At 35.7% G+C, this 24453-nt stretch overlaps 1 protein-coding gene across 3 annotated transcripts in view; it reads left to right on the top strand.

Annotated features, from left to right (window-relative positions):
- The window catches only part of SLC4A10 (solute carrier family 4 member 10), a gene marked incomplete at both ends in the record, with an annotated part of 152998 nt that overhangs the window by 110723 nt on the left and 17822 nt on the right, over positions 1 to 24453 (top strand). For all 3 annotated transcript variants that reach the window (XM_084289662.1, XM_084289661.1, XM_084289660.1), the window contains 9 exons: positions 2004 to 2161; positions 4316 to 4403; positions 4861 to 5007; positions 5975 to 6075; positions 7485 to 7659; positions 7860 to 7993; positions 8501 to 8746; positions 20970 to 21075; positions 24039 to 24200. In XM_084289662.1, the coding sequence (XP_084145788.1) occupies positions 2004 to 2161; positions 4316 to 4403; positions 4861 to 5007; positions 5975 to 6075; positions 7485 to 7659; positions 7860 to 7993; positions 8501 to 8746; positions 20970 to 21075; positions 24039 to 24200 (1317 nt within the window). The remainder of the gene's footprint in view (positions 1 to 2003; positions 2162 to 4315; positions 4404 to 4860; positions 5008 to 5974; positions 6076 to 7484; positions 7660 to 7859; positions 7994 to 8500; positions 8747 to 20969; positions 21076 to 24038; positions 24201 to 24453) is intronic.

Below are 24453 nucleotides of genomic sequence, written 5' to 3'. Positions count from 1 at the left end.
CATGTCAGGACTTTCTTAAAGAGTAATGTTGGTTATTTTCTGTTTGTCTTCATGCCAAATTATATTTGGTTTTGTGGGAGCCCTTCCCCTCCTTCTCCCTTCCTCGAGGTGGCCTGGGGGGGGAATGGACTCCACATTGGTCATTTACTTTGATGTTTTAATAGGAGCCTTTTGGGGCTATTAAATGCCAAGTCATGAATGTGGCTCAAGTAAGGGTTAAGATTAAGATGTACATGATGTCTCTCCAAATAAAGACTTCTTGCAATAAGAGATGAATGGTGGATAGGTTAGAAGGAGTGTTTACAGAATGTAACTGCTACACTTGCACCAAACTCACTTGGGGTTACCTCTGTGCTTGTTAAATAGCAGAAGTTACACCTCAGGTTTGCATGTATTTACCCAGTTTGATGCTTTTCTTTGCTTTTGACTGGGGCTCAGTTCAATACCTTAAACATTTTGGACTCTCAAGCTATCAGTAGTACTAGAAATGTGTCTAGGAATACTTTCTGGTAGACAGTGGATTGAGTATTGCTTTCAGGTTTGAGTCTTGGTCCTGTGATCTGTATGTTGATGGGACCTTTGTGTGACAACTGTAGTATGTGGTGCACAAGACTTTATTAAATGCTAAATCCATTCATAAAGTAAAATCAGTACAGAGTGCACATTGGTACATGTGCCTGGAAGATTACTTGCTTTCTCTCAAGTAGAAATGACCTAAAATGCCACCAATAGATGCGGCATGAATCTGTTTGGGATTTGTATTTAACCCTGGAGAGTCATTTTGTGATTTGAGTGGGGAACAGAAAAAATTATTTCAGTAAGACTTTGATGAAGTACTTGGACTCCAACCTTTCAGGTTGATTTGATATTTGTCTCATAGCTTAGTGAGGTGTTTGTCATTCTTGATTAGCTTATGGTAGCATCTCTTTGTGATCTTAGAAAAATAAGGTTTCTTACAGAGGGAACTGTATTATATCTGAATTCTGATTTAGTGCCAGAGCCATTTGCAAGAAAACAATTTTCTAAATATTACCAAAAACTATGCAAACTAGTACTGACAGATGGCTGTAAGATAGACATTAAAATGGTCCACTTTAACAGTTTATATTGGATTTGGTTGCTGTTGTTGTGTTTAGATTAATAAAAGGAAAGCAAATGACAAAATTCATGCATTTTGAAATGTAGGCAATACTGGTGTATAATGAAATCAAACATACATTATATACTCCATTATTTCACGTCGATCTTTGTTATAAACTGTAGGTTGGTACTGAGAAAATAAACACAAACACATTCCTTGGCAAATACCTAGAGCTTACATAGCAATGTTGTAATGAAGCTGCTTCTTTTCTTTTCCTACCTGCCCCCTGTGAAAAGTCAACACCATAGCCTTAAAACTCCAACATTTTTGTTCTGCTTTGTTCCTTTAGTTTTGTCTCTTGAGACAATTGTGGTGATAGCTTATTTTCTCTTGTTTTCAGAAGTCTTCCACCAAATATGAAAACAAAAATGGATCTCACTTAGAGCAGTAGAAGGAAAATTTGGGGTGGTGGAGCCTGTTCTTTTTCTCACTTATATTATAACATGACAACTATAAGATATGAATTCACGATCTCCACACTTGTTAATTATGGAAATATGAGGTGTCTTAATTTCTTCTACTGCTATTAATTATTCTATTATGAATTATTGATTCTGTTAAGATTTTTGTTAAAATTATTAATAGGAAATTAATATTGGATTCTTACCAAGTTATTTGTTGCCTTTATTTATGGAGTACTTTAACTATGTTTACAAGATAAAATTAATAAAATATCAAAAAATCAGTTTTTTTTTTTGAGAAACATTCTTATTTTTTGAAACATTACATGACAGACAAGAGTAGTAGAAACTGAATAATGAAAATAATTGTAAATTTAAAATATAATGCCATCATTGGCCAAAACAGGAGAAAAAAATATCCCTGTAAATAACTCCATGATAATTTGATATTGTTTTCCTAGGTTGACCTACACTTCATGAAAAAGATACCTCCTGGAGCTGAAGCATCAAACATCTTAGTTGGTGAATTGGAGTTCCTGGACCGTGCAGTTGTTGCTTTTGTTAGGTTATCTCCTGCAGTGCTGCTTACAGGACTAGCTGAAGTTCCAATTCCAACTAGGTACAGTTAGATTTGTGTGTCTTTGTGTTAGATTTCTAAGTATCTTGTGGAGACAGGGTGATGTCACCTTCAGTGAGTTTCACCATGTATTGGATTATGAAATTTGCCACCTGCCCTTTAAATTATGCATAAGTATATTCAGAAACATGCTGTTGGTGTGCAAAGCAAATCATTTCTTGCAGAAGTAGAAAAGATAGCTTGTCAGGCTACAAGACAGAATTTATCCTATACAAACAGGTAATGCTGCAGATGAAATATTAGGAAGCTGAAGCAGCAGCAAAGCAATGTTGTAGACTATTTCATCTGGAACTGAAACTACTTGTGTGATACTGCAGAATTATGTCCAGAAGAAAAAAAAATGATACAGGAAATAATTAAAGAGAAAAAAAAACACTTTGTGATTCGATTAACTAGGGATAGCAAATGGGTGAAAAATATGCTGTAGATACCATGCTCCTCTAAAATTTACTTTGTAGATACTTTCATGAAGGTGAATGTGACTTTTGACCATAAATTTTTATTAGATTATCTTTTTCTTAGTCGAAACCTTTTCTAATAAAGTACTTTGGCTTTGAGAACAGTTTATAAGGAATTATTGTCATGTCTAAAATAGACTTTGGAGACCAATATGAAGCTTTTAAGCAGATCTGCAGATATATTGTTTCCTGCTGGGGCTGATTGGGTTCAGAATTCCAGTCTGATTCTTCCATGTCTGAGCTCACTGGTTTAACTGTTATGCAGGCTTTCAGTTTTTGTTCAGTTTTTATTTTTTGTATACATATATTCTGTGTCTTTCTCCTTCCCTCTTTTGTTTATGTTAAAGTAGAATTCTAGCAGACAACAGTACTGTATTCCAGTTGTTCGTGGCACTCATCTAGAGTATGAAATACTGAGACTTAAATCCGTGCTCCTAGTCAGATAGTATTAGTATAAAATAAATTTTGTTTAATTTGTAGTTACATTGGATATGACTTTTTTCATCTTCTCTGATTCATGCATATGTATAAGGGACATTGAGAGACTTAGCTTTGAAAAAACTTCCAAAGCCTTTCTCCATTTCTTCACTGCCTCTCCCAACCTCCCACTTGGCCTAAAGAAAATTAAGGAATGAAAAATTAAGAAAACTACTTTCAGTGAAAAATTTGGTTTTAAAATAATTTAATAATATTAAACAGTTGATTTTTTTTTTTTTTTTTTTGCATTTAAGCAAACCTGGAAATTATTTCGTTTGAACATATCCTATGCATGTTAGAGAACCCTAAGCACAGAGTAGAGGCTATCTAGAGCCTTCTTAATGGGAGAAAAAATGATTTTAGAATTATTTTTATTCAGAGGTAATTTCACTACCCTGATATTGCATTAATACTACCATATAATAAAGTAATAAAATTTAACAGAAACAGTGAAGTAATTGGTTCTGTTAAATTAAGAGAACTAACATTAAATTTATGTTAGAGTTTTCTGTATTTAGATTATAACTGCATATATTTATTTTGTAAGATAAGGTTTCTTATGTAAGGAGGTTTTGATAGTCTCAGTCAAGTCTGACTGTGAAGCTTATGACATATTTCTGGAAGTTATTTTCACATTTTTTCTAAGTAGAGCTTCATGTTTAAATATGTATGTGAGGATCTTGAAGGATCCTCACATCCTTCTATCCTTCTATAAATAATATTTCATAGAATGGCTTGGGTTGAAAGGGACCTCAAAGATCATCAAGTTCCAACTGCCCTGCCATGGGCAGGGATGCCACCCACTAGATCAGGTTGCCCAAAGCCCCATCCAGCGTGGCCTTGAGCACCTCCAGGGATGGGGAATCCACAATTTCTTTTGGCAGCTTGTTCCAGTGCCTCACCACTCTCCATGTGAAGAATTTCCTCCTCACATCTAATCTAAATCTCCCCTATTTTTCCAGTTGCCGGGGATTTTGCCTCACTGCCATGACTTCTGAAATATGACATAGAATGTTTTTTCAACTACATCAGACTGTTCCCTTAGGGCCCTGGGATGCATGTTATTGGGCCCCAAAAACTTGTATCTGTGTTTGACAGAGTTTCTTCTAGTCCAATTTTAAATAAGTATTTCTGTAATGTATGTATGTATGTGGTTACTTGCATCCATCTGCCTTATACAATATTTTTATTCAACTTGCAGATTTTTGTTTATTCTTCTTGGACCATTGGGTAAAGGGCAACAATACCATGAGATTGGAAGATCAATTGCAACACTAATGACGGATGAGGTATTTTTATTCATGAGTTGGCTTTAGTAATTTTGTACTGACTGAAAAGGTATAATAGGGAACCTTGTGGTGACTGAAGAGGTGTAACAGGGAACCTGCAATATGTAATTGTCCAGTTGAAATCATGCACAAATAGATTTTAATTTCATTTCATGGCCTAGATTATGTCCAGATTATGCTGCCATAAGAAGGTAACAAAATGAGAGACAAGAGTAACGTGCAAGGGTATCTTCACAGATAGGATTCCACTTTTCACAGTTAATTTCCAGGGGTATAATTGAGTTTTAAATTCCTTGGAATATTTAGCACCAGTTTAGCTGAAACTGCTATGGAAACTACGTACCAGATTTTCTAGTCAGTTGGAGCTGAGACTTCAACTTCAGAAGAGTAGGGGCCATTGTGAAATATTTTATGGGTGTTCCTCTTCCCATCTCTTTCTCTTCTTTGTTTTTCACAGGTGTTCCATGATGTTGCTTACAAAGCAAAAGATCGCAATGACTTGGTGTCTGGAATTGATGAGTTTCTTGATCAAGTTACAGTTCTCCCTCCTGGAGAATGGGACCCAACAATTCGAATAGAGCCACCTAAAAATGTTCCCTCTCAGGTTTGTACATTGTAAACAGTACTTTTAAAGGTTGTGATGAAATGAAGTTTTGCTGAGTAGAATTAAGTCTCATTAATTTAGCATTTAGCAAAATCACTATATAGACATTTTGCATTCTTTCTGTTGGTTACTTTGTTTAAAGAGAACTGTTGTCTTGAAAACATAATATAGTGATGACAGTCCGTGCAGTTCAATGCTAGGTCTGTCCTGAATAAAGACAGATGGATCTTAAAATTGAGGAGTAAGTGGTTATAAGTGTCTTTGATCATCACAAACAGCCATGGTTTGCTTTTGTTCTAAGCTTATGGTATCCTAGTTTTCTGAAACAAAAAGACAAACACAAATATTCCATTGCATGTGAGTGTATATCCTCCTACAGGTGCAGTTTTCCTCAGAAGATGATTCAAACAAGCAGAAAAGGTTATGAAAAAGGAATCCCTTTTTTCTTGATGGCTTTTTTATAGTATGACATGATTGAGTCTAATTACTCAGCATGGATTGTTACTGAACAGTGACTGTTCACAAAGATTTTCCATCGTTTATCTATTCTCCCATTCTTTGATGACAGTTCTAATCCATTTTGAATTTTGCTGTGTATTTCAGACATATAGTGTAAGATTTGTTACTCATAGTTCTTGTCAATAGATGCTGCTGGTTATGCTAAGTTGCTAGTGAAGTCAAAATGCAATGACCAGGTAAGAATAAGAAACGATCAAAGCAGTCTGCCGTGCTGTTCTTAAAAATACTTTCTGATAATAGGATTTTCTTCGATCAATTCTTTAAATTTCTTTTAGGTCACAGTTCCTTCTACTATTTCTGGTTACAGAACTGTTTATGAAGAGGTTATGTTGGTGAATCTAACAATAAAATTTGGATGTTTAGTCTTTCAACTCTCAAAATCTATTTTCTTTACCAAAATTGTGTTTGGTTGTAAAGAGCTAAGAAAAGTATCTTTTCCTTCTGGTAGGAGAAGCGTAAGATCCCAGGAGTGCCAAATGGGACTGCAGCCCATGGGGATCCAGAACAACCTGGAGGGCACTCTGGACCAGAATTGCAACGCACTGGAAAGTTAGTGAAATTATATTCAAAATTTTAAGTGTACTAACTGGTATACTTTCAAAGACAAAATAATGGTCCAATTCCTTCTTAAGTAACTAGCTTGGCATATGATTTTTTTTTTTTTTTTTTGAGGCCTTATTCCTGATTTGCATACCATGTAGTTGAAAAAGATAATACTTGCTACTTTGTAGAGAGGACAAGAGGAATTAAATTTTCACATTGTATTTACTGCAAGCTCCATTCTTGATTATTTATAAAGGTCAGACTGCTGTTAAAATCAGTTAACATTTCTTATTTCTGTTTGAAGGAAAAGTTGGAAATGGTCTTGTCACATATATTACGAATGCTTACAACTATTTTGTTGTTGAATTTTCTGGGTTGTGCAGTAGCACTTTTTTTTTGCCTCAGTAAGCCCTGGTATATGAGACTATAATTCTGTGGTGGCTACAGCACACACACATCTGAGGGAAGAATTTGTTCGAAGGAATAATTATATTCTCTTGTCTAATATGGTGTAGTGTAAACCCATCAGCTATCAGGAGTTACCATAGTGCAGCATCATCATGCTGGTAGCTGTACATTAGACATTTCCTTTTCTTTGCTGCCTCTTGATAATTAACTGTCATTCCTACATACACAAGGCTAAACATGCAGTGTTGCTGTACACAGTGCAGCAGAGGTGTGTAATGGTCAGTCTGTCTGTAAGTCATTCTTCTTCTGGTGAATCTGTTATTGTAAGCTTGAAGGATCATTTTAGTATTTTGGAGCAGGTAACACTTTGTCTCCCCACTTTACCTCAGCACCATCTGATACGGTGTGCATATGAGAAAAAGAGCATTGTGGGATATTTGTTTTAACTTTGTTGTTTATTGTAATGGACTGTCTGTTCCTAAATATTTCATCGTATTTAGCGTAGCGTAAATGACAAAATATGACAATTCTTGTTCTTGGAAAGTTATGGCCTAGATTTAACTCTGTTACCAAGTGTATGTAGGAAGAGGTTCTCAAATAGAGAATGTGATGTGCTCTACATGTAGAAGTGTGGGCAAATGGGCACTGTAGTAGCTCTCTCATTAAAGAAATGCAAAGAATTATTTCACAAAAATACTAGAGTTGTATGCGTAGGAACTAACAACTGTTCAGAAGTTGGGTCTGGGTGATTACATGAAAATTTTAAAAACAGAACCATGCAAATTATTTTGTTTTAAAAACAATTTCTTATTTTGTTTTAAAAACAATTTCCTAGTTAAAGTTACCAGAACAAAGTTCCCAGAAACTTTCTTCTGGGGAGAAGGATGAATTACAAGGGGATGTATCACTTGATGAAGGGAGCATAGCTTCTCTGCAGCTACTAAGGAATATTATGGAAAAAAGTTCAGTAAACTTTTAAAATTAGTTTTCTCTCTTTTATTTTTTAGATTTTTTGGAGGATTGATTTTAGATATAAAAAGAAAAGCTCCGTTCTTCTGGAGTGACTTCAGGGATGCTCTCAGTCTACAGTGTCTGGCATCATTTTTATTTCTCTACTGTGCTTGCATGTCTCCTGTCATCACATTTGGTGGTCTACTAGGAGAAGCAACTGAAGGTCGTATAGTATGTGTTAAATCTGAACTTTCAAAACAAACTTACATTTGTAGGTTTGTGGTTAGTATTTTTTTTATTATTACTGTTGTTGCATGAGGGTGCAACCTTTAAAATACTTGTGTTTCAGTGTTTAGAAGATGACAAATCAATACGTTGCTAAAAGAACCTGATTGAAAATTTATAGACACTTCAATCTGTATCATTTTCAGAGTGCAATAGAATCGCTGTTTGGAGCATCCATGACTGGAATTGCCTACTCTCTCTTTGGTGGACAGCCCCTCACTATACTTGGCAGCACAGGACCAGTATTAGTGTTTGAAAAGATCTTATTCAAATTTTGCAAGTAAGTGGAGTAGAGCTATTTAAAATTTCAAACATTTTTAAATGAAATGGCTAATTGTGTATGTCCAAATAACATTTATGGAATCCTTATATGCAAGGTAAAGACTTACTCCACTGACTTATTTGTACTCAAACATGTTTGAGATGGGTGAGATCATGATATGCATCATTGCTAAGGTGTTTTTGGGTAAAATTAGAAACATTGATCACCAAATTCCAAGATCTGAAGAAATAAGATCAGGAATTTGTTTTGGAGTGGACTGCTTAGGCTTTTGGAGACTGAAAATTATTCAGTGACTGTGAGAAGTCTATTGTTGGTAATGCAAAAAGGGTGGGTTGGTTCTGCTCCCCGCCCTCCTACCTGCTCCTTGCCTTTCCTCTGCTGCCCCCCAAGCTGTATCCAAAATAAACCCATCCCTAGGAAAAACAATTTTGGACCTGCCTCTTCTACATCTCGGAAACTGTGGCTGGACAGAAGTTAAACTGTATTTATTTATTTTTTCTTTAGAGAGTATGGATTGTCATACCTTTCTCTGAGAGCTAGCATTGGACTGTGGACTGCAATCCTGTGCATCATCCTTGTTGCAACTGATGCAAGCTCCCTAGTCTGCTATATTACACGGTTTACTGAAGAAGCTTTTGCTTCTCTTATCTGCATCATTTTCATTTATGAGGCCTTAGAGAAGCTATTTCATCTCAGTGAAACATACCCAATCAACATGCATAATGATTTGGATCTTCTGACTAAATACTCGTAAGTACGATTTCTTCTCTTACCACTGGGGTTTTTTCATGGGTGATGATGTTTCTGATGTCTAGTGCACAGCAGGAAAAGTTTGCAGTAGTTGTGAATTTAACGTGTAGAAGCCATTGAGTTAGACATGATTCTGGCAAATGGAAGTGGTCATTACTAGAGGTATCAAACTCTAATCTTAAGTAAAAAATATATTGACTTGGAGTTTTGGAAGGGTTACATGCGTGAAAGTTGGGAGTCCTACAATAAAAGAGAATCTCAGAGCAACCTCAGCTTTAGGTTTTTATTTAATCAGGTGCAACTCAATGAACTTCTAGTATAACTTTGTACTGGTGCTTCATAATATTTTATTGAGCATTCAGGCATATTTTTATATCATATTTATCTGTTTTTTCTTCAAATTGAGATATTCACCTATATAAAAATTTGATGTACCTCCCTTTATTTTAGACTCCATGGCAGCTAAGGTTCAAGCTCCGAGAACTGGAGAAGATTCAGAGTTGTTAGGTGCTTCTCAGAAGTGATTGATTTTGTCATAATCAATTTGTTCTTAATAAGGTTTTTAATATGACTCCATTTAAGCACCTGTGCTTTACTATGTTTGACAAGGTTTGACGAGTGTTTTTTTGATTAGGAGTGTTAATAAAGGACAAGATCCTAATCTGGTTTGAGGCCAATTAAGCCTAGTCACCCCAGCAACTAAAATGTCATTAAAAAGCATTTTGGGTGAAGATCCGCCCCCAGAAATGTCTTTGTTATTCCAGTGAACCCATTTGAACCCTCTGCATGAGCAGGGTGGGGCCCAAAAGAAACAATGCTTGAACAGTGCCACGTCTTCTGTTCAGTGGAAAAACAGGAGTGTCTCAAACAAATGTCTCATTTGCATTGTAAGCTGAGAAAAACAAAACACAGCAACAGAGAAAATATGTTGTCATCACTAGTAAAATAGGTAGTAGAACCTGAATCTGAGTGTGCATATCTTAATATAAAGAACAAGTTAAAATATAGAAACTGTAGTTAGTTCTGCTGTGACATGCTCTGTCATCATGCAGAAAAATAGTATTTTTCTCTAAGAGTTTAATTGGTAGACAAAGAAATCTTAGTTTGAAGAGAAGGCAGTAAACATCAAGAATAGACCATGAATGCAGTTAGATTATATCCTGATCTCGTTTAACTTAATGAAGTTGATATTTTACTCTAAAGAGCCTTATATAGAACAGTATTTGTGGATTTTCTTTTCCTATACCACTTCAAAGTAGCTGTTGCGGAGGGAAACAGAATAAAATGTTCTCACATTGTTTTGACAAACAGATGTTGAAATACTATACAAAGACAAAATTTTATTCAGAAACCATTTAGCAAGCAGATCTTAGATGTTAAAATATGTAATGAAAAACAAAAATAGGGATGTTATGTATCCATGGTAAGCTGGTTTTATTTGTTTTTAGCTGCAAATCTATTTGAGATTTCAGAAAGGTAAATTAACAGTCTTGCTTTGTATAGGGGTACAGTGATAGGTATCTCTACATTTTATGATAAAGTTTTATCATTCTCCTCCTGAGATTTAAAATCAATGTATTTGTTTTTATTTAAAATCCCATTCACTGATCAGAATGCCAAAATGATTTTTGATGAGTGCTCTTTACTCGCTGCCTGTTGTTAGTAACTGTCTTTGAATACAGAACATGCAGAGCGGGCACGCACTCACACACATACACACACACACAAGAAAAAAAAAAAAAGAAAAAAGGCAGCAATTGTCACTCTCCAATTGAAGCTATTGACCTGTCCTATAGTGTTGGAATACCAGCCTAAAAGTTTTAGAGCTTTCCAAATGCAATTACTGAAGGACAAGCATCTTCCAGATGTTTGTTGACTACTGCCTGATGATTTCAAGCTAATACATAAGTATCTTGATCAAAATTGTATGATAAAATGGTCATGTACAATTATTTATAGGGTTATCATTTCAAACGTATATTCTCAGTTATTCGTTCACCCTGAATAGTGCAAATAAATTGACTTCTCAGCTCTTACATTATCTCAGCACTTACAGCATCTGTTATATCTTCTACTTGCAGCAACAGCCTATTTATTACTAATATTATGACCATGGCAACTGACCCCTCTAATGTCAAAACGAGTAGCTGTAGGCATAATTATAGGCAGCATAGTTCTTAAGAGATGTGGCTTATATATTTTTTACATTAAACCTGATTGTTGGAGACATCAGTATGCATATTGATTATCTTGCATCTAATTCACTGTCTGCTCTGCTGTCTAAGAGCCCATCTGCTTGTTCCAAGGATCTGTGCACTGAACATTGCGAAGTGGTAATTCCAGCCTCTTCTGTTCCCTCCCCTCCCCTCCACCATGGTTTGTCTTAGTTCTTCAGAACTGGCCCCAAAAACTGGGAGAGCTGAAAGATATGCTGTGTTGGAGCATTTGCACCTCAGCTGTCCAAATTACCAGTGCATTCACAAAACGCTGGGTGCATCCTGAACTCGACAAGTCTGCAGCACAGATATGTGCATATTACTCTGTCCAGATACATTGTCCATTTGCCCAGGACATGAAGGTATCTCAATTATCATTTGCATGTGATCATCACAAGATAAAAAATAAACAATTCAAATTTCAAAAATTCCTGAGTAAAAAAGACCTGTCAGTGGAAATGTCGATATAACTGTACCTATATTGCTGAGGCTAACATTTGATTTTTGCAAGTCATGTTTGGTCCTTGAAAAACTGAATTTTACATTCCTTGATGTATCTGGAGTGTGTGAACACCCAGCAAATTAACTGTCTCTGTGATATACAGTGTTTGATAGCGATGATGATTCATCTAGCTAATACTGTGATTTTTTTTTCCCTTTCTTTAAATATTCTGGGAAAAAAACAAACCAAAAAAATTTTTGAGGGAAATAAAATTCTAATTAACAAAAATCATAGAACTTACATTGTTACATGATTGCTTTTTCATTCAAATACCAAGTCCGGTTTTCTCAAATGTTACAATCATGGAATGGTTTGGGTTGGAAGGGATTTTAAAGATCATCTAATTCCATGCCCCCTGCCATGGGGACACCTTCTGCTAGACCAGATTGCTCAAGGCTGCATTCAAGTCGGCCTTGAACACTTCCAGGGACGGGGTATCCACAGCTTCTGTGGGCAGCCTGTTCCAGTCTTTCACTCTCATAGTAAAGAATTTATTCTTTAAACATCTATTTGAAACCTACCTTTTTTTTTTTTTTTTTTTGGTTTAAAACCTTTACTACTTGTCCTATCCCTGACAAAGAGCCCCTCCCCAGCTTTCCTGTAGGCCCACTTGAGGTACTAGAAGACTGCTATAAGGTCTCCATGGAGCCCTGTGGTGCAGTCAGAGAAGCTTACTGGCAGAGCTTGAAACCTTACTGAGTTTGAAAATAAAAGCATTACAGTTTTTAAAAATTATATGCTTAATACTTTCTTTTGGTTCAAGAATTTTTTAAATGGGTTGCCTGATGTGTTTAAATAATTCCAAAAGCACTTAACCTATTTGGACCGAGACATTATGAAGGTAAAACAAGTATACAACTTTTCAAAAAGGAAGTTAGTTAAACAGTCTGGAATATGATTTCAAAATAACGTTCAAGGAAAACAAACATTCAGTCTAGCAAATCAGAGTCAGCACCATAGTTCAATTATGTTACAGGGGCATTTTCCCTAAGTTTCAGAGCTGTATTCCTTCAAATTTCATCTGAAAAAAAGCCATCATAGTCCATTTGCTTCCAGGTAAATGGAAAGACCTCATCTTCCTTTCTTCAAGGAAAAATCTCTCCCTTCATTCCATATTCCAAAGGCCAACAGTGTTTTCTTAATAGTCTGGTTCCTTCGGCACACATTGCCAGGAGGAGTTCAAGGGACTGGTTTCATTTCCCTCACTGTTAAAACTGATTTTCCCTTTTCAGCATATTTGTAAACATTTTCATCTGATGCCAGCCTTTTCCTTGCACCCAGTTTACCAGTGAAAATGGGTGCAGAAAGTTACTGTTGCTGCTATGGTTCCTTCTGCATAGACAGCCAGGAACAGCTTTGGCTTACCCTCAGGACCTGTTTGAATAACTCCACATGTCTTTATCAATTCCAGAAAGATCCATAAGTTCCAGAAGGATCTTACTAGAAGACAAGTAAGCTCAAAAACTTACTTGAAGTAAAAATCTCAGTTTTGTGGACTTGAATTTGGGGACTTTCATGAGAAATGAGAAGACTTTTCTACAGCATCTGACTCCAGTCCTATTTGTAGTTCAAATGGGTAGCAGACTTGAACTGAAACTGGTCCTGTCCTTAAAGGACCAGCATACTCTGTTACAGAAGCTAATTAGTATCTGCTGTTTTGCTAATTAAAACAGCTGTTTGCATTTTTTATCTTTGGGGATTTTAAAGACAAGTTTTTAATTGTTAGTAAAGCCTTGGCAGTTCTTTAATTAGCAATGGGTGAACTTCAAAAGGTTGAGCAACTCATTTCTCTTTGGATGCTTTGCCAAAGCTTATGTAAATCTTTATCTCAAATCTGCAATTCTGTACTAGAAAACTCAGGTTATACTGTAAAATTCCTGTTTTCTGTATTCTCACTGTTGTCTACTAAAAACAAAAGAAGATAAATAGGTCAGGGTAATGAATATATTTGAAGCTTTGGTCTAAGCTGTGGCCTAGCCCTTCTCCTGTATCATGTGGCCTTTCTAAGGATGCTCTGATGTCCATAGGTTTGCATCCCAGTATTGTTGCCTTTGTCTTGGTGAAGAAATGACTTTGACTCAGGAAAAGTCATTGGTGTGCTGCTAGTATCATCTTTTGGAGTACTAGAAAGACAAAGAAAACATTTTAAATGGTTTGTATTTCAAACAGATTGTAACCATATTTCAAGTGAGAAAGACGTATTTTGGGTGGGTTTGACTTCTGTCATAAACAATCTCCATTGCAGGATTTTGATAGAAAAGACTTCACTACATTCTCCTCTTACATTTAGGAGCATAGAAATCATTACTAGTATCTGCCATAATAAACCTTAGAAGACTATAAAAAGAGCATTTAGAACAGCTTTGTTTTATTTTTTATTAGATTGCACATACCCAAATATTTGAAAATCAGCTCAAATTCCTCCTAAAAGTATTCTTATTTATTATTTTACAACTTTAGGTAGAATATATTATTTTTTTACAGAATCCTATCAAATTCAAAAAGACAAAAGTATCTTTTGTTGCATGATCTAATGAGCGTATAACTAGTCCTGATGCACTTTTTACTCTTTCTCTTTGTTATGTTTGTTTGTTACTTTGCATTAAAATGTTGGTCATGATCCTCAGATGATCTTTCAGGAAAATCTGGTTAACTTTTTCTTAAAGTGCCATCTTTAGACTATAGGTAATAAGGACTTAAGAACTAGATCAAAAAAAAGGACAAAGGCAACCTGATTTTCAGTTTGCTGCTGAGGTGCAGTTTTTTTTCCCTTAAGATGCATTTTTTAAAGGAATTTAAATACAGTAGCTGTAGTGTTTGTTAAATGAAATATGCGTATTTTTTGGTCTGGGCTTTTTATTTTTTCTTTCTTAGTTTTTTTTTTTTTTTTTTTACTGTGACCTTTTTGTATTTGTCATGCCATTAGCATTTGTAGGTTGGCATAGCAACTCTTTTATTTCTGCATTCTCCTCCTCCTGCTTTTTCCTACTCCCATAGCAAATATATCTCCAGTTAGTGAATTCTGTCCGTAACACCAATGCACATCAGTTTTAATGTGTACGTTAAATATTGCTAGGAAAGGAGACCTCTGTTACTGAGTAGATCGAAAATAGAGGTTCTCAAAAGGAAAACAAAATGAAAATCCTGGATGAAAATAATGAGATTTAGAAAACAATCCAGTATTCTTTAAAAGACAAACATTTTAAGATAGCTGTCTATGAATACAGAAGATAAATTATTTCTCTGAGCAAGGTTCAGATCTTGGGACTTTATATACCTTCTGTTTTTTTATCAATCCTTTTTTTCAGAGAGGTAGATTCATGTTGTTTTTAATAATTCTTTACCAGAAGTTACTCAATTATTAACAGATTACATTGAATAATTTTAAAGTGATTTCTTGGCATAGTAATATGCATATTACAATCTGTCTTGGTATTGACATGCACTTAAGAATTAGGAGTAGAAAATCCCACTCTGATGTAATTAAGGAGCCAAGATCATGTCAATCTCAGTATCTTTTGCAGGCTATAGAAAACCATTGCTTCTAGAAGTCATTGTGAAGATCAGCTTTGTGCATACCACTATCTGCACAAACAAGCTTTAAATCTTTCTATATATATATATATATAGAGAGAGAGAGAGAGAGAGAATATTGATATTAATCAAATACATTATTACTGGATGAAAATTACATTCTTCTTTGTATTCCTTGAGTTGCAGGTGGAATGAGTAGTCACTAATGATGAGCACATGGGATTCTCATTGGGATCCCAAACATACCATTGAATTCCAGTTCATGTAGTGATTTCTTTGTAGTCAGATATGAATATAGATTTCCTTCCCCCATTTGTAACTTTTTTTCCCCTACAGTTAAGTAACTGTGCGGTATCCTCTGTTTCTTCCCCTAAGAATGTCCCTCTTCTACCCAGAACCATGCTACTGTCATCACCATTTTTTAGTGCTGGTTCTCTTCTGCTTCCTAACAAATCCTGGAATCCAGAAATAATTTTGCTTTATTCCAGGACTTCCCTATCTCTCCTCAACCCAACTGACTTGTTTTATTTTCTCCTTCTGTTGAGTCCAGTAGGTGCTCACCTAGCTTCATTCTTTCCTATTCCCTACACCCTCTGCTTTGGAATAGGATCTCTGTGTTAAGTAATTCTGCATGGCAATCATCTGGTCTATACAATGTTGTCTTAATCTGGAAAAAAATATGTACAATCCTTGGATTACATTTACAGTATATTTGTGTATTGGAACACTACATTTGAATGATCAAAAATTAATGTTAATCTGACCATATAGTTTGTAAATTTCTTCTCAGATATAAGTGATTTATTTTTTTAGCTTTGGAAGTGGGGTGAGATTACAACCTAGAACTATTTCTGAGTGAAAACTTTCAGATGAATAATGAAAATGAGAAATGTCCCACATAATAACACGGATTTTCTTCAAGATAAACTCTCTCCATAGCAGTTACATACCATAATATTGCTAAGAATGAGTGGACTGCATTCTGCACCTGGCAGCTAATAAAGACCAGTCTTTATGAGTGACAGACAAGTTTAACAAAACTACAATATAACTATAAATCTGTTTTCTAGACTTTTCCTTTGGGAGAACAAAGTTCTTCTTAGGAGCTGTCCAAAGAAACCCAATTCTTTGTGATTTGTTCACTGTGACACCAGTTGCATCATCCCCCCCCCCCCCCCCCCCAATATATTAATATAGATATATTTATGTGTATATGAATTTTTTGTGCTGCTGAGTGTAATATTTAGATACTTCTACAGTTTTTTTTCCTCCTCAACTTCACCAACTAAGCTATATAGACTTCCAAATTTGTAGAATATACTTAGATGCCTACTGATTGTCAGAGAGGGGCTACTTAACTTAATGACTCAATGGTCTAATTCAGGATGGCAGATCTCATTAATAAATGAAAAAAAAAAATCATCTTGCCGTGACAGCTGTGCCTTGAAAGGATTTCATGATACTGAGAATAGAACTCAACTGACAAGTCTATTTCCCATCAGTATTAATTATTTTGCTTCCAGTTTCTTTTCCACTGAGACCTTGGTTTCATCGTTATGAATGTTGACATGAGAAGGAGTATAGTAAATATAATGCCAGGGATATACAGGTGTTGTACATATGGGACAGCAGAGGAGATGAAGTCTATGATGCTGTTGTCTCTTTTTGTGTAGCAGCTGGACAAACAGAAGGACTCTTCAAGTACTCATAAGAGTCACATGAAAACAGTATATTTGGAGACAACCTAAACATGAGTGGCATTCTGATACTGCTGAGCTTTCCTTCAGCCTTGTAAATACAATATTAGCAATGCTTATGTGTATGTTATAATGCATTACTTTTAAAATGAAATTAGTGATGTTATCCTCAACTTCCTGTGATGTTCTTACTCTGCTATGTTATCAATGCACAGCATACCCATAGAGCATAGTCTGCTTCTTAGGGGAAAAGCTTCCTACTCTTTACCAAATATGTGTTCTGATATTTTGTGAGACATGTTGTTTAACCAAACACATTTTGGAACTTATTTGTCATAGTTGCCTGTATTTTTTTTTATATAAATATAAATATTCATATAAAGTAAATCTCATTCTCTATATTAAGTGAGTCCAAAAGAGATTTTTCCCTTCCAGGAAAGGGAAATAGTGTGTTAGCTAGTCATGAAGAAGCTCCAGTTGTACCTTTTATAGAGCAGAGCCTTATCTAGTATTAATGGATGTAGTTTTTAGTATGTGCATGCTGGAAATACAAGAACTCTAAAACAGAACCTTATGAGTTGCATAAAATACTTAGTAGGAAGTGTTTCCCAGCCTTGAAAAGAATATACTGTAAAATGGCAGTTGCCTAGGGATGAGTGGCCGTGAGGCTTCCAAAGGAGCTGCACCATGTAAGGGTTATTTATTTACTCACAAAAACACCATGCAAGTTCTTACATTGTAATGGCAGCGGAATGGGCTCACACCATGCTGCACAGCGTGGGGAGGAGGGTGTGCTCAATGGAGCTTCATAAGCACATGGAGAACGAGCTTGAAGAATTGGGGATGAGAGGTAGAAATTAGGGATTCTTGCACCGGACTTATGTTAATTTTGATCAAGTAAATAGGCCTAGGGAATATGTTTCTTGTTTTGTAGTAAGAAGGTACACTCAGGATTGTTTTAGTACAGAACCTTTCACCTGACTGGTTGCTGAGCAACAGTGATTTTATTGCTGATAAAAGGGGGGGAGGGGACAACTTTACACGTAAAACAACCAGTTTCTAATTTACTAACCCATATTCTTTTTCCCATTGTCCAAAGGAAGAGAGGTCATACAGACAAGTCTTTTCAGTGCTAATAGGGTTAGTAATGATTGTTCCTTTGGGGGAACACTAATAGTAGTTTGAGGTGTCCTGAAGCTGTGGTTGTCAAACCCTAGCTCTGCTTTTTGAAAACAGAACAATGCAGAAAATGTCATGCACAGTGAAGTTATGATGGTTGCCTAAAATTAATGAAACTTAAGAAAAAATAATCAGATTGGCAGCAGAGGGTTTTTTTTTAATTATTATTATTATTATTGCTATTATTTTTTACTGTAGTGACACCTATGCTTTTGCCACCACAACTAATGTCAGATTCTTTCCTGCCTATATTCTAGCCATGAAAAAAGCAATTTCTTCCTAGCCATGATGAAAAAGAATCAAATTAATCCTTCTGTATCTTTTGGCATAGCAAAGGTGATTGCTAGCTTGTTACCACCAATAGGCATAGCAGTATATGGCTTAGTTGCTACTGTATTTGGAGCTGAGTATGTTGCTTAGAAAATGTACTAATAGATGTATGTACAGTCTCTTGTTCATTGGTAACAGCATAAACTTCACATACATCTCTTGCAGTGGGCAAGTGCCTATGCCTAGCACCTTAAACAATTTTAAAAGGATGTAAGCACATTTGAACCTTCAAGAAGCAATTTTACTTAATTCCACCTTCTGAATAATAATTTATCAAGAAAATAGGAAGATGTGTTAGTGGTTAATAATTCAGTGTATTTTACTTTTTCTCCTGAGAATTGACCAGTCTGTTAGAGTAAAAATGATGATGAAAGAGACTAATAGTTTTAAGAGATGAAAGTAGAAAGCCTTATTTCTCTAATGTGAGTTCCTCCTTGTCGGTCAGTTGTTTTGGGAAATAGTCATCATGCAGCAATTACATCTCTTATGAAATGCCACATTTTGGTAGTTACTCTTTTATATTCTGGCACTGAATGGCACTTCCAGTTGTGTATTCTGGGCTGGAGAGGGATTGTCATTCCATCTCCCATTTCTATGATACTAAGCAAAGATCTACTCTGATTTCAATTTTACCTCTTTCAGTAGAAAGCAGGATCCGATCTTTACAGTTAGGGCCTGATTCTGCTACCGTTGAATGGCAAAAGCTGAGTGCAGGGTAAAGTTTTTTGTCTGTATGGGCAGAGTTTGCATAAGTCACTTCCTGAAGGATGATCTGCCAACAGTAAATGCCAACAAAACTTGGTACAGGCCAGACTCGAATGCTGTGAAGAAGGAAAGTGGTATTGATCTAGCAATAAACGGAGTGGTGATCTCATCCGAAGGTGAATTACTTGAGTTGTATTGAACTATGCCTTCAACGGTCAGGTTTCTGAGTTTAAGGAAATAGAAAATTGTGGCTTTTCTATCTTCTAAATGGAACTGTGCAGTTTGCAGTACGTGTAGTTGTACTGTATAGTGTTGGTGACATGCACAGTCTTCCCTTCTAGTGATAAAGTGACTGTGATTGAACAGCCCACGTCACCTTGGCCTACTGTAATCAAATTCCAATGGGCCATCATCACCCAGCGTCTTCCCAGTCTGCGATCAGCGATGGACCACAGGGGGCAGGGAGCTCCTGTGCTCCCAGGAAACAATAGTAACCTGAAATAGCCACACTTGTATTGTTGCATGAACATCAAATACTCCTTTGCAGTAGCATAGACATCCCATTTATTGACTTTATTATGCTACCTTAACTCACTGTTATTGATGTGCTTCATTTACTTATTTTGTAATATTTTAAACATGCATTGAACACGCGTTCATTTTGCACTTGAGGCCTGATCCAAAGCATATTGTCTGTTTGAAAGATCCAGTCTTCAGTGACTTTTGGCTCAGGCCCTCTATTTTTCTGAATGCCATTGCTTTTCTTTTTTTTTTTCTTTTTGTTCATGGGCTGTAAGACTTTTTTCTTTCTCTTATAAATAGCTGCATTTATAATAAAAGCAAGGACTTGCACAAAGATAACCTGCATCTCTCCCGCTCTGTATATTAAATGCAGCTGTTTTGTCACATGTATAGTATTGTAATGGAAATACAATAGCACTAATCTGTACACATGATGTAGATGGCAGAAAACCATATACAGAAAATATCACAATTTTATGTAGGAATCATCATCCTTGTTTTGTGGAAAGACAAATGTCCACAGAGAAAATTGACGGCTTAGCTAAGTGAATAAAGTGATACTCTGCTAGAATTGGAACGCAAACGTGTGCTTAATGGCTCTCTACTGTATAGTTAGATTTTATTCTGTACCCAGTTACTCCTGACACCTTTATTAGAAAAAGGAGTACAGAATTTATTTGCAGCTGTCATAAGCAAGTTAAAATATGAGCAGGATATGTAGTACTATAGATTTTTGAAGTAGGATTAATTTGAAGAGAACTGCAAAGCACACTTGACATCTCGGAACCTAAGGAGTATCCTGCAGATTTTGAAGTCTTTGTCAAAGAAAAAGCCTCCCACAGTTGCTTCAGAGGCTTTAAAGACTTAATTTTTGTTTTAAATTGCCTTTTTGAAGTATTGTCCTCCCACACTGCCTCTTCACCTTTATGTATGTTAGAATACACAATTTAGAATGAAAAGTATGCTTTTAAAGTAGCTGTGGGGAGAGGAAAAACAACAGACACAAAAGTTCCCAGAGCCTTTGGTGCTGGTGATCTTGCAGAGATCAGTTGACCAGGTGCTTTGTCCGTTTTTTGCGCTAAGGTGCTCTGGTAAAGAAAAAGAAACAGAATACAGACAGTTTGCATTTCAGAAACGTGTCAGCCCTGGAACTGTGCATAGTGTCTAATCCCATGTAGGGAAATACTGGTATAAGCTAGTGGAACAGGACTGGCACATTCTTAGTGTTAAAAACTCTGCTCAGGAGTATCAGTTGAATAGGAGGAAAATAGATGGAAAAACATGCTGTGGACAGTGGTTTAAATATGTCACGTTACGTACTATATATGCATATGCACCTCACAGCAAATTTTACTCTAGTAATAGCACTAGTTACTGAACTACAAATGGCTTTAAAGCATGCATTTACTGAATTCATTTAAACTAAGATTATATGGCAAAGTAGAGCACAATTTTAATATGTCATAAAGTTGATAATTTGGATTTGTATCAGACGTATCTTTTATTATTAAAGAAAAGATACTGTTTTGTCTTTTCAGATGCAATTGTGTGGAACCAGAACATCCTAGCAATAAAACCTTGCAGTACTGGCAGGACTACAATATATCTGCATCTGATGTGCCATGGGGGAACCTAACTGTGTCAGTAAGTGAAATATTGGAATTTAGTAAATAAAGGTATAAGCATAAATAAGCATTTTTTCTATTCTTAAGCAACATATGTATAGGAAAAATACTATGTTTTTTTCTGATCCTACTTGTTCAAATAAAGCATATAATATGCTTAACTGAACAAAAGTTAACATAGACTTTGTAGAATTCTCTCTTTTTGTAAACATTTTGGTAGATCATTATGCAGTCTTTGATAGTACACATTAAAGCAAGTATGTGCATTTTGTGCCCTGCTTTGGAAACTCCTTGACACGCTAGCACAAGAGTTTGACTGAGATTAAGTCTAAACATGTCAAATGATAACTGATTTGTCCTAAATTCTGCCAGATGGCAAAACCAAAGTTCCCTTGTGTAGAAAGACTCTAGAAGCATTTATTTCCCCTAAAACATTCTTCCAGCTGTTCAGGCTATAAAGGAAAGGAAAGGGAGAAATTCTGTATAGCTCCTGTTCAGTGGCCAAATTTCTCTTATCTAGGTCTTCAGTCTTATGGATTTCTTAGTTATGCAAATTATTTTACTGGGAGGAAGGACAGGAAAAATATACAGTTTGGGTTAGCTCACATGGGTAAGTTGTTTCTAAATGGTACACTTTCCTACATTTAAAGGATTTACTATTTTAGATTTTACTCCTTTGAAGCAACCTTTGCAACCTGATTAAAGTGGCATATTGTGATCTAGCCAACAGTTTTTCTCACAAAGATATAATTTCATTACAAAGCAAAAGAGAATTGAGTGATAAAGGCATAAAGCTAAAGGTTCAAAAAATAAACCAGAATTAACCCCATTGTAAGCACAACCAAATGAAGTGTTTAAAGCCCAATCTGTCTTGACCACCTCCCACAGATTTTTTCCTTCAAAAGCAGGAATGCAGAACTGGTGTCTTTCTATCATGAGTAAGCAAGAGCGCTCTTCCATGGCTGTTAATGTCTTGATAGCAAGGACTGCTCCTCAACTCTGTTGGTGTAGCAACAGCAGAGAGAAAGTTGAGAACTGCTGGCCTGAGGGATTCCAGCAATCCAGAATGAATATTCTCAAAACTGCAGCACACTCAAAGAGCATCTGTGCAGGGGCAGACTCCTCCTCTCACTTTCTCAGATCTCTGACAGTGTTTTTCAGAGTACATTTGCAGCTGAGGAGATTTAAAATAACAGATTTTGTTTTAACTATAAATGTAAAAGACCAGCTGCATTATATAAAACCCTTCAAAACTTCTAAAAACCTTATTACCAAAATTTGAGTTTACATGCATAGCAATATAACTGGCCAACTTTTCCTGTGAATCCCTATAATTGTCAAAGAAATATCCAAGTTTTTTCATACTTCATGTGTTTATTTCTTGCAAGCATCATCAGGATACTTCAATTCTCCTATGCTATAGAAATGCAATAAAAGGTTATACCTAGTTGTCTATAAATATCAGCCTTACCCCACTGTCTTTTCTGCTGCTCAGTTCTTTTTGTAGTTTCTTTTGTCTGATGTATGAGTTCTAAATTTTTGGAGATTTAGGTTGGTCAGGAAAGACAAACACTTCTTAAAAGCCCACAGTAAGACCCACTAAGAACATTATTTTTATTTATTTTTATTTATTTATTTTTTTGCTGTCTAGGACAAACTAAGCATGATCTGAGTTTTTATTCTGATGGTGACAAAGTCCTTTTGGTAGGTGCGTAGGTGCCTCTTCTTACACAAGGAATGTGTGTTATGCCAATGTCAACGTCTAGCTCAGGCCAGGATAAGTCTTTGATTTGATGTTCCAAAATCCTGAAAATTTCCTGCTAAGTATTTCCTGAAATATTTTTTCCCAGCTAACGTCAATTTCATCAGTCAAAAGTACATCACATTTATCCTAGATATTATAAGAGGGAAAAAAAAAAGAAAAAAAAAAAAAAGAAAAAAGTTTTCCACTCCTTTGTCTCATGGCCTTTGAATAGAAATGGTTTTTTTTGTTTTTTGTTTGTTTTTTTTTTCAAGCTAGCCTTTGTTCAAAGACAAAGTTTCTCATAACATGGCAAGCCGCAGTATTGTGATGTGCATTTGATGAGCCAATGACCCAGCTCATTTGAAACAAAGAGATCCTGATTTGTCAGGATATGGCTGTATGGAATCTCTGATTCTGGATGCTGTGTTTTTTTGTCTTAATGTACATGGAGGGTTTGGGGAAGGAGAAGGAAAGGATTGCAAGTCCAGAGCTTGTAGCTCCTATTTTTCTAGCTACACCCTATTTCACTGCTTGTTAAGAAGTCTTGTTAAGACAAAGAAGTATGATTTTTAACAGCTAAGGATGCTACTGCAGAATAATCAGACACGTTTTCTACTGCACAGTTGATCTTAAATTATATTGGAAAAAATAATGCAGATTTTGGGTTCTGATACGTTTTACCTGATCACATTTTAAAGCAAAAGATAATTTGTGGAATGTGCCGCCCCCGTGTGGTATTAAATGTATTGGTCTCCTTTTAGATTAATACTGTACATTCCAAGTAGCTTTTTCCTTGCTTGACCTGCGAAGTTAAAACAAAAGTCAATTCTTGAGAATGAAGCAGGAATTCAGGAGCAGCCTTTCTCTTGGTTGTTTTCAAACTTTCCTTTATTGGAAGGAATTAGGAAGAGCAAACCTGTATTTGAAACAGAAAATAAATGTGTTCAGTTTGAAATAAATCTGCTTTTAAATTAATGACTTTCTTTATGGTATATTTTAATGACTTTATCATGTAATAGTTGTTAAAAAGGTGATTCTTTTGAGCGTTCGAGACTTTTCCACATAGACCATATAGAAATACTTGTAGTCTTACTTTTTCAATGAATAACTACCTAAAAATGACTTTACTATTTCTGTTAATACCATCTAGATTGCTTGCAATTTAGGAAAGTAATTGGAAAGAAAGTATCAGCATAAGCATACTTTTCAGAACAATACTACTTTGTTCTCCCTGATAGGAATGTAAAAAGTTTCATGGAGAGTTTGTTGGACGAGCCTGTGGTCATCATGGCCCTTACGTTCCAGATGTCCTCTTCTGGTCTGTCATCTTATTCTTTTCTACAGTAACTCTGTCATCCACACTGAAGCAGTTCAAAACTAGTCGATACTTCCCAACAAAGGTGTGTGCCATTTGTTTAATTCAAAAGTTGTCATTAGTCGTGTGTAAGCATGAATGCCATCTGCACTGCAAATTCAGTTTGCTGCTGGTAAAATGGACACTGTGTCTGTTCTCTGTTAAAAAATTGTACCAGAATAAATATGATTTTAGCTGTAAGCAAAAAATGTCTTGAAACTCTGAAAAGAAATGAGTCCTAATAGATCCTAAATGACATGAGTGCTTTTGTTAAAGTTGTCGTTTCTCTTGATAATCGT

Source organism: Netta rufina, assembly GCF_964035555.1.
Source record: "Netta rufina genome assembly, chromosome: 6".
Taxonomy (NCBI): domain Eukaryota; kingdom Metazoa; phylum Chordata; class Aves; order Anseriformes; family Anatidae; genus Netta; species Netta rufina.
The sequence above is the reverse complement of the archived record's forward strand: the minus strand, read 5'-3'. Positions and strand labels throughout refer to the sequence as shown.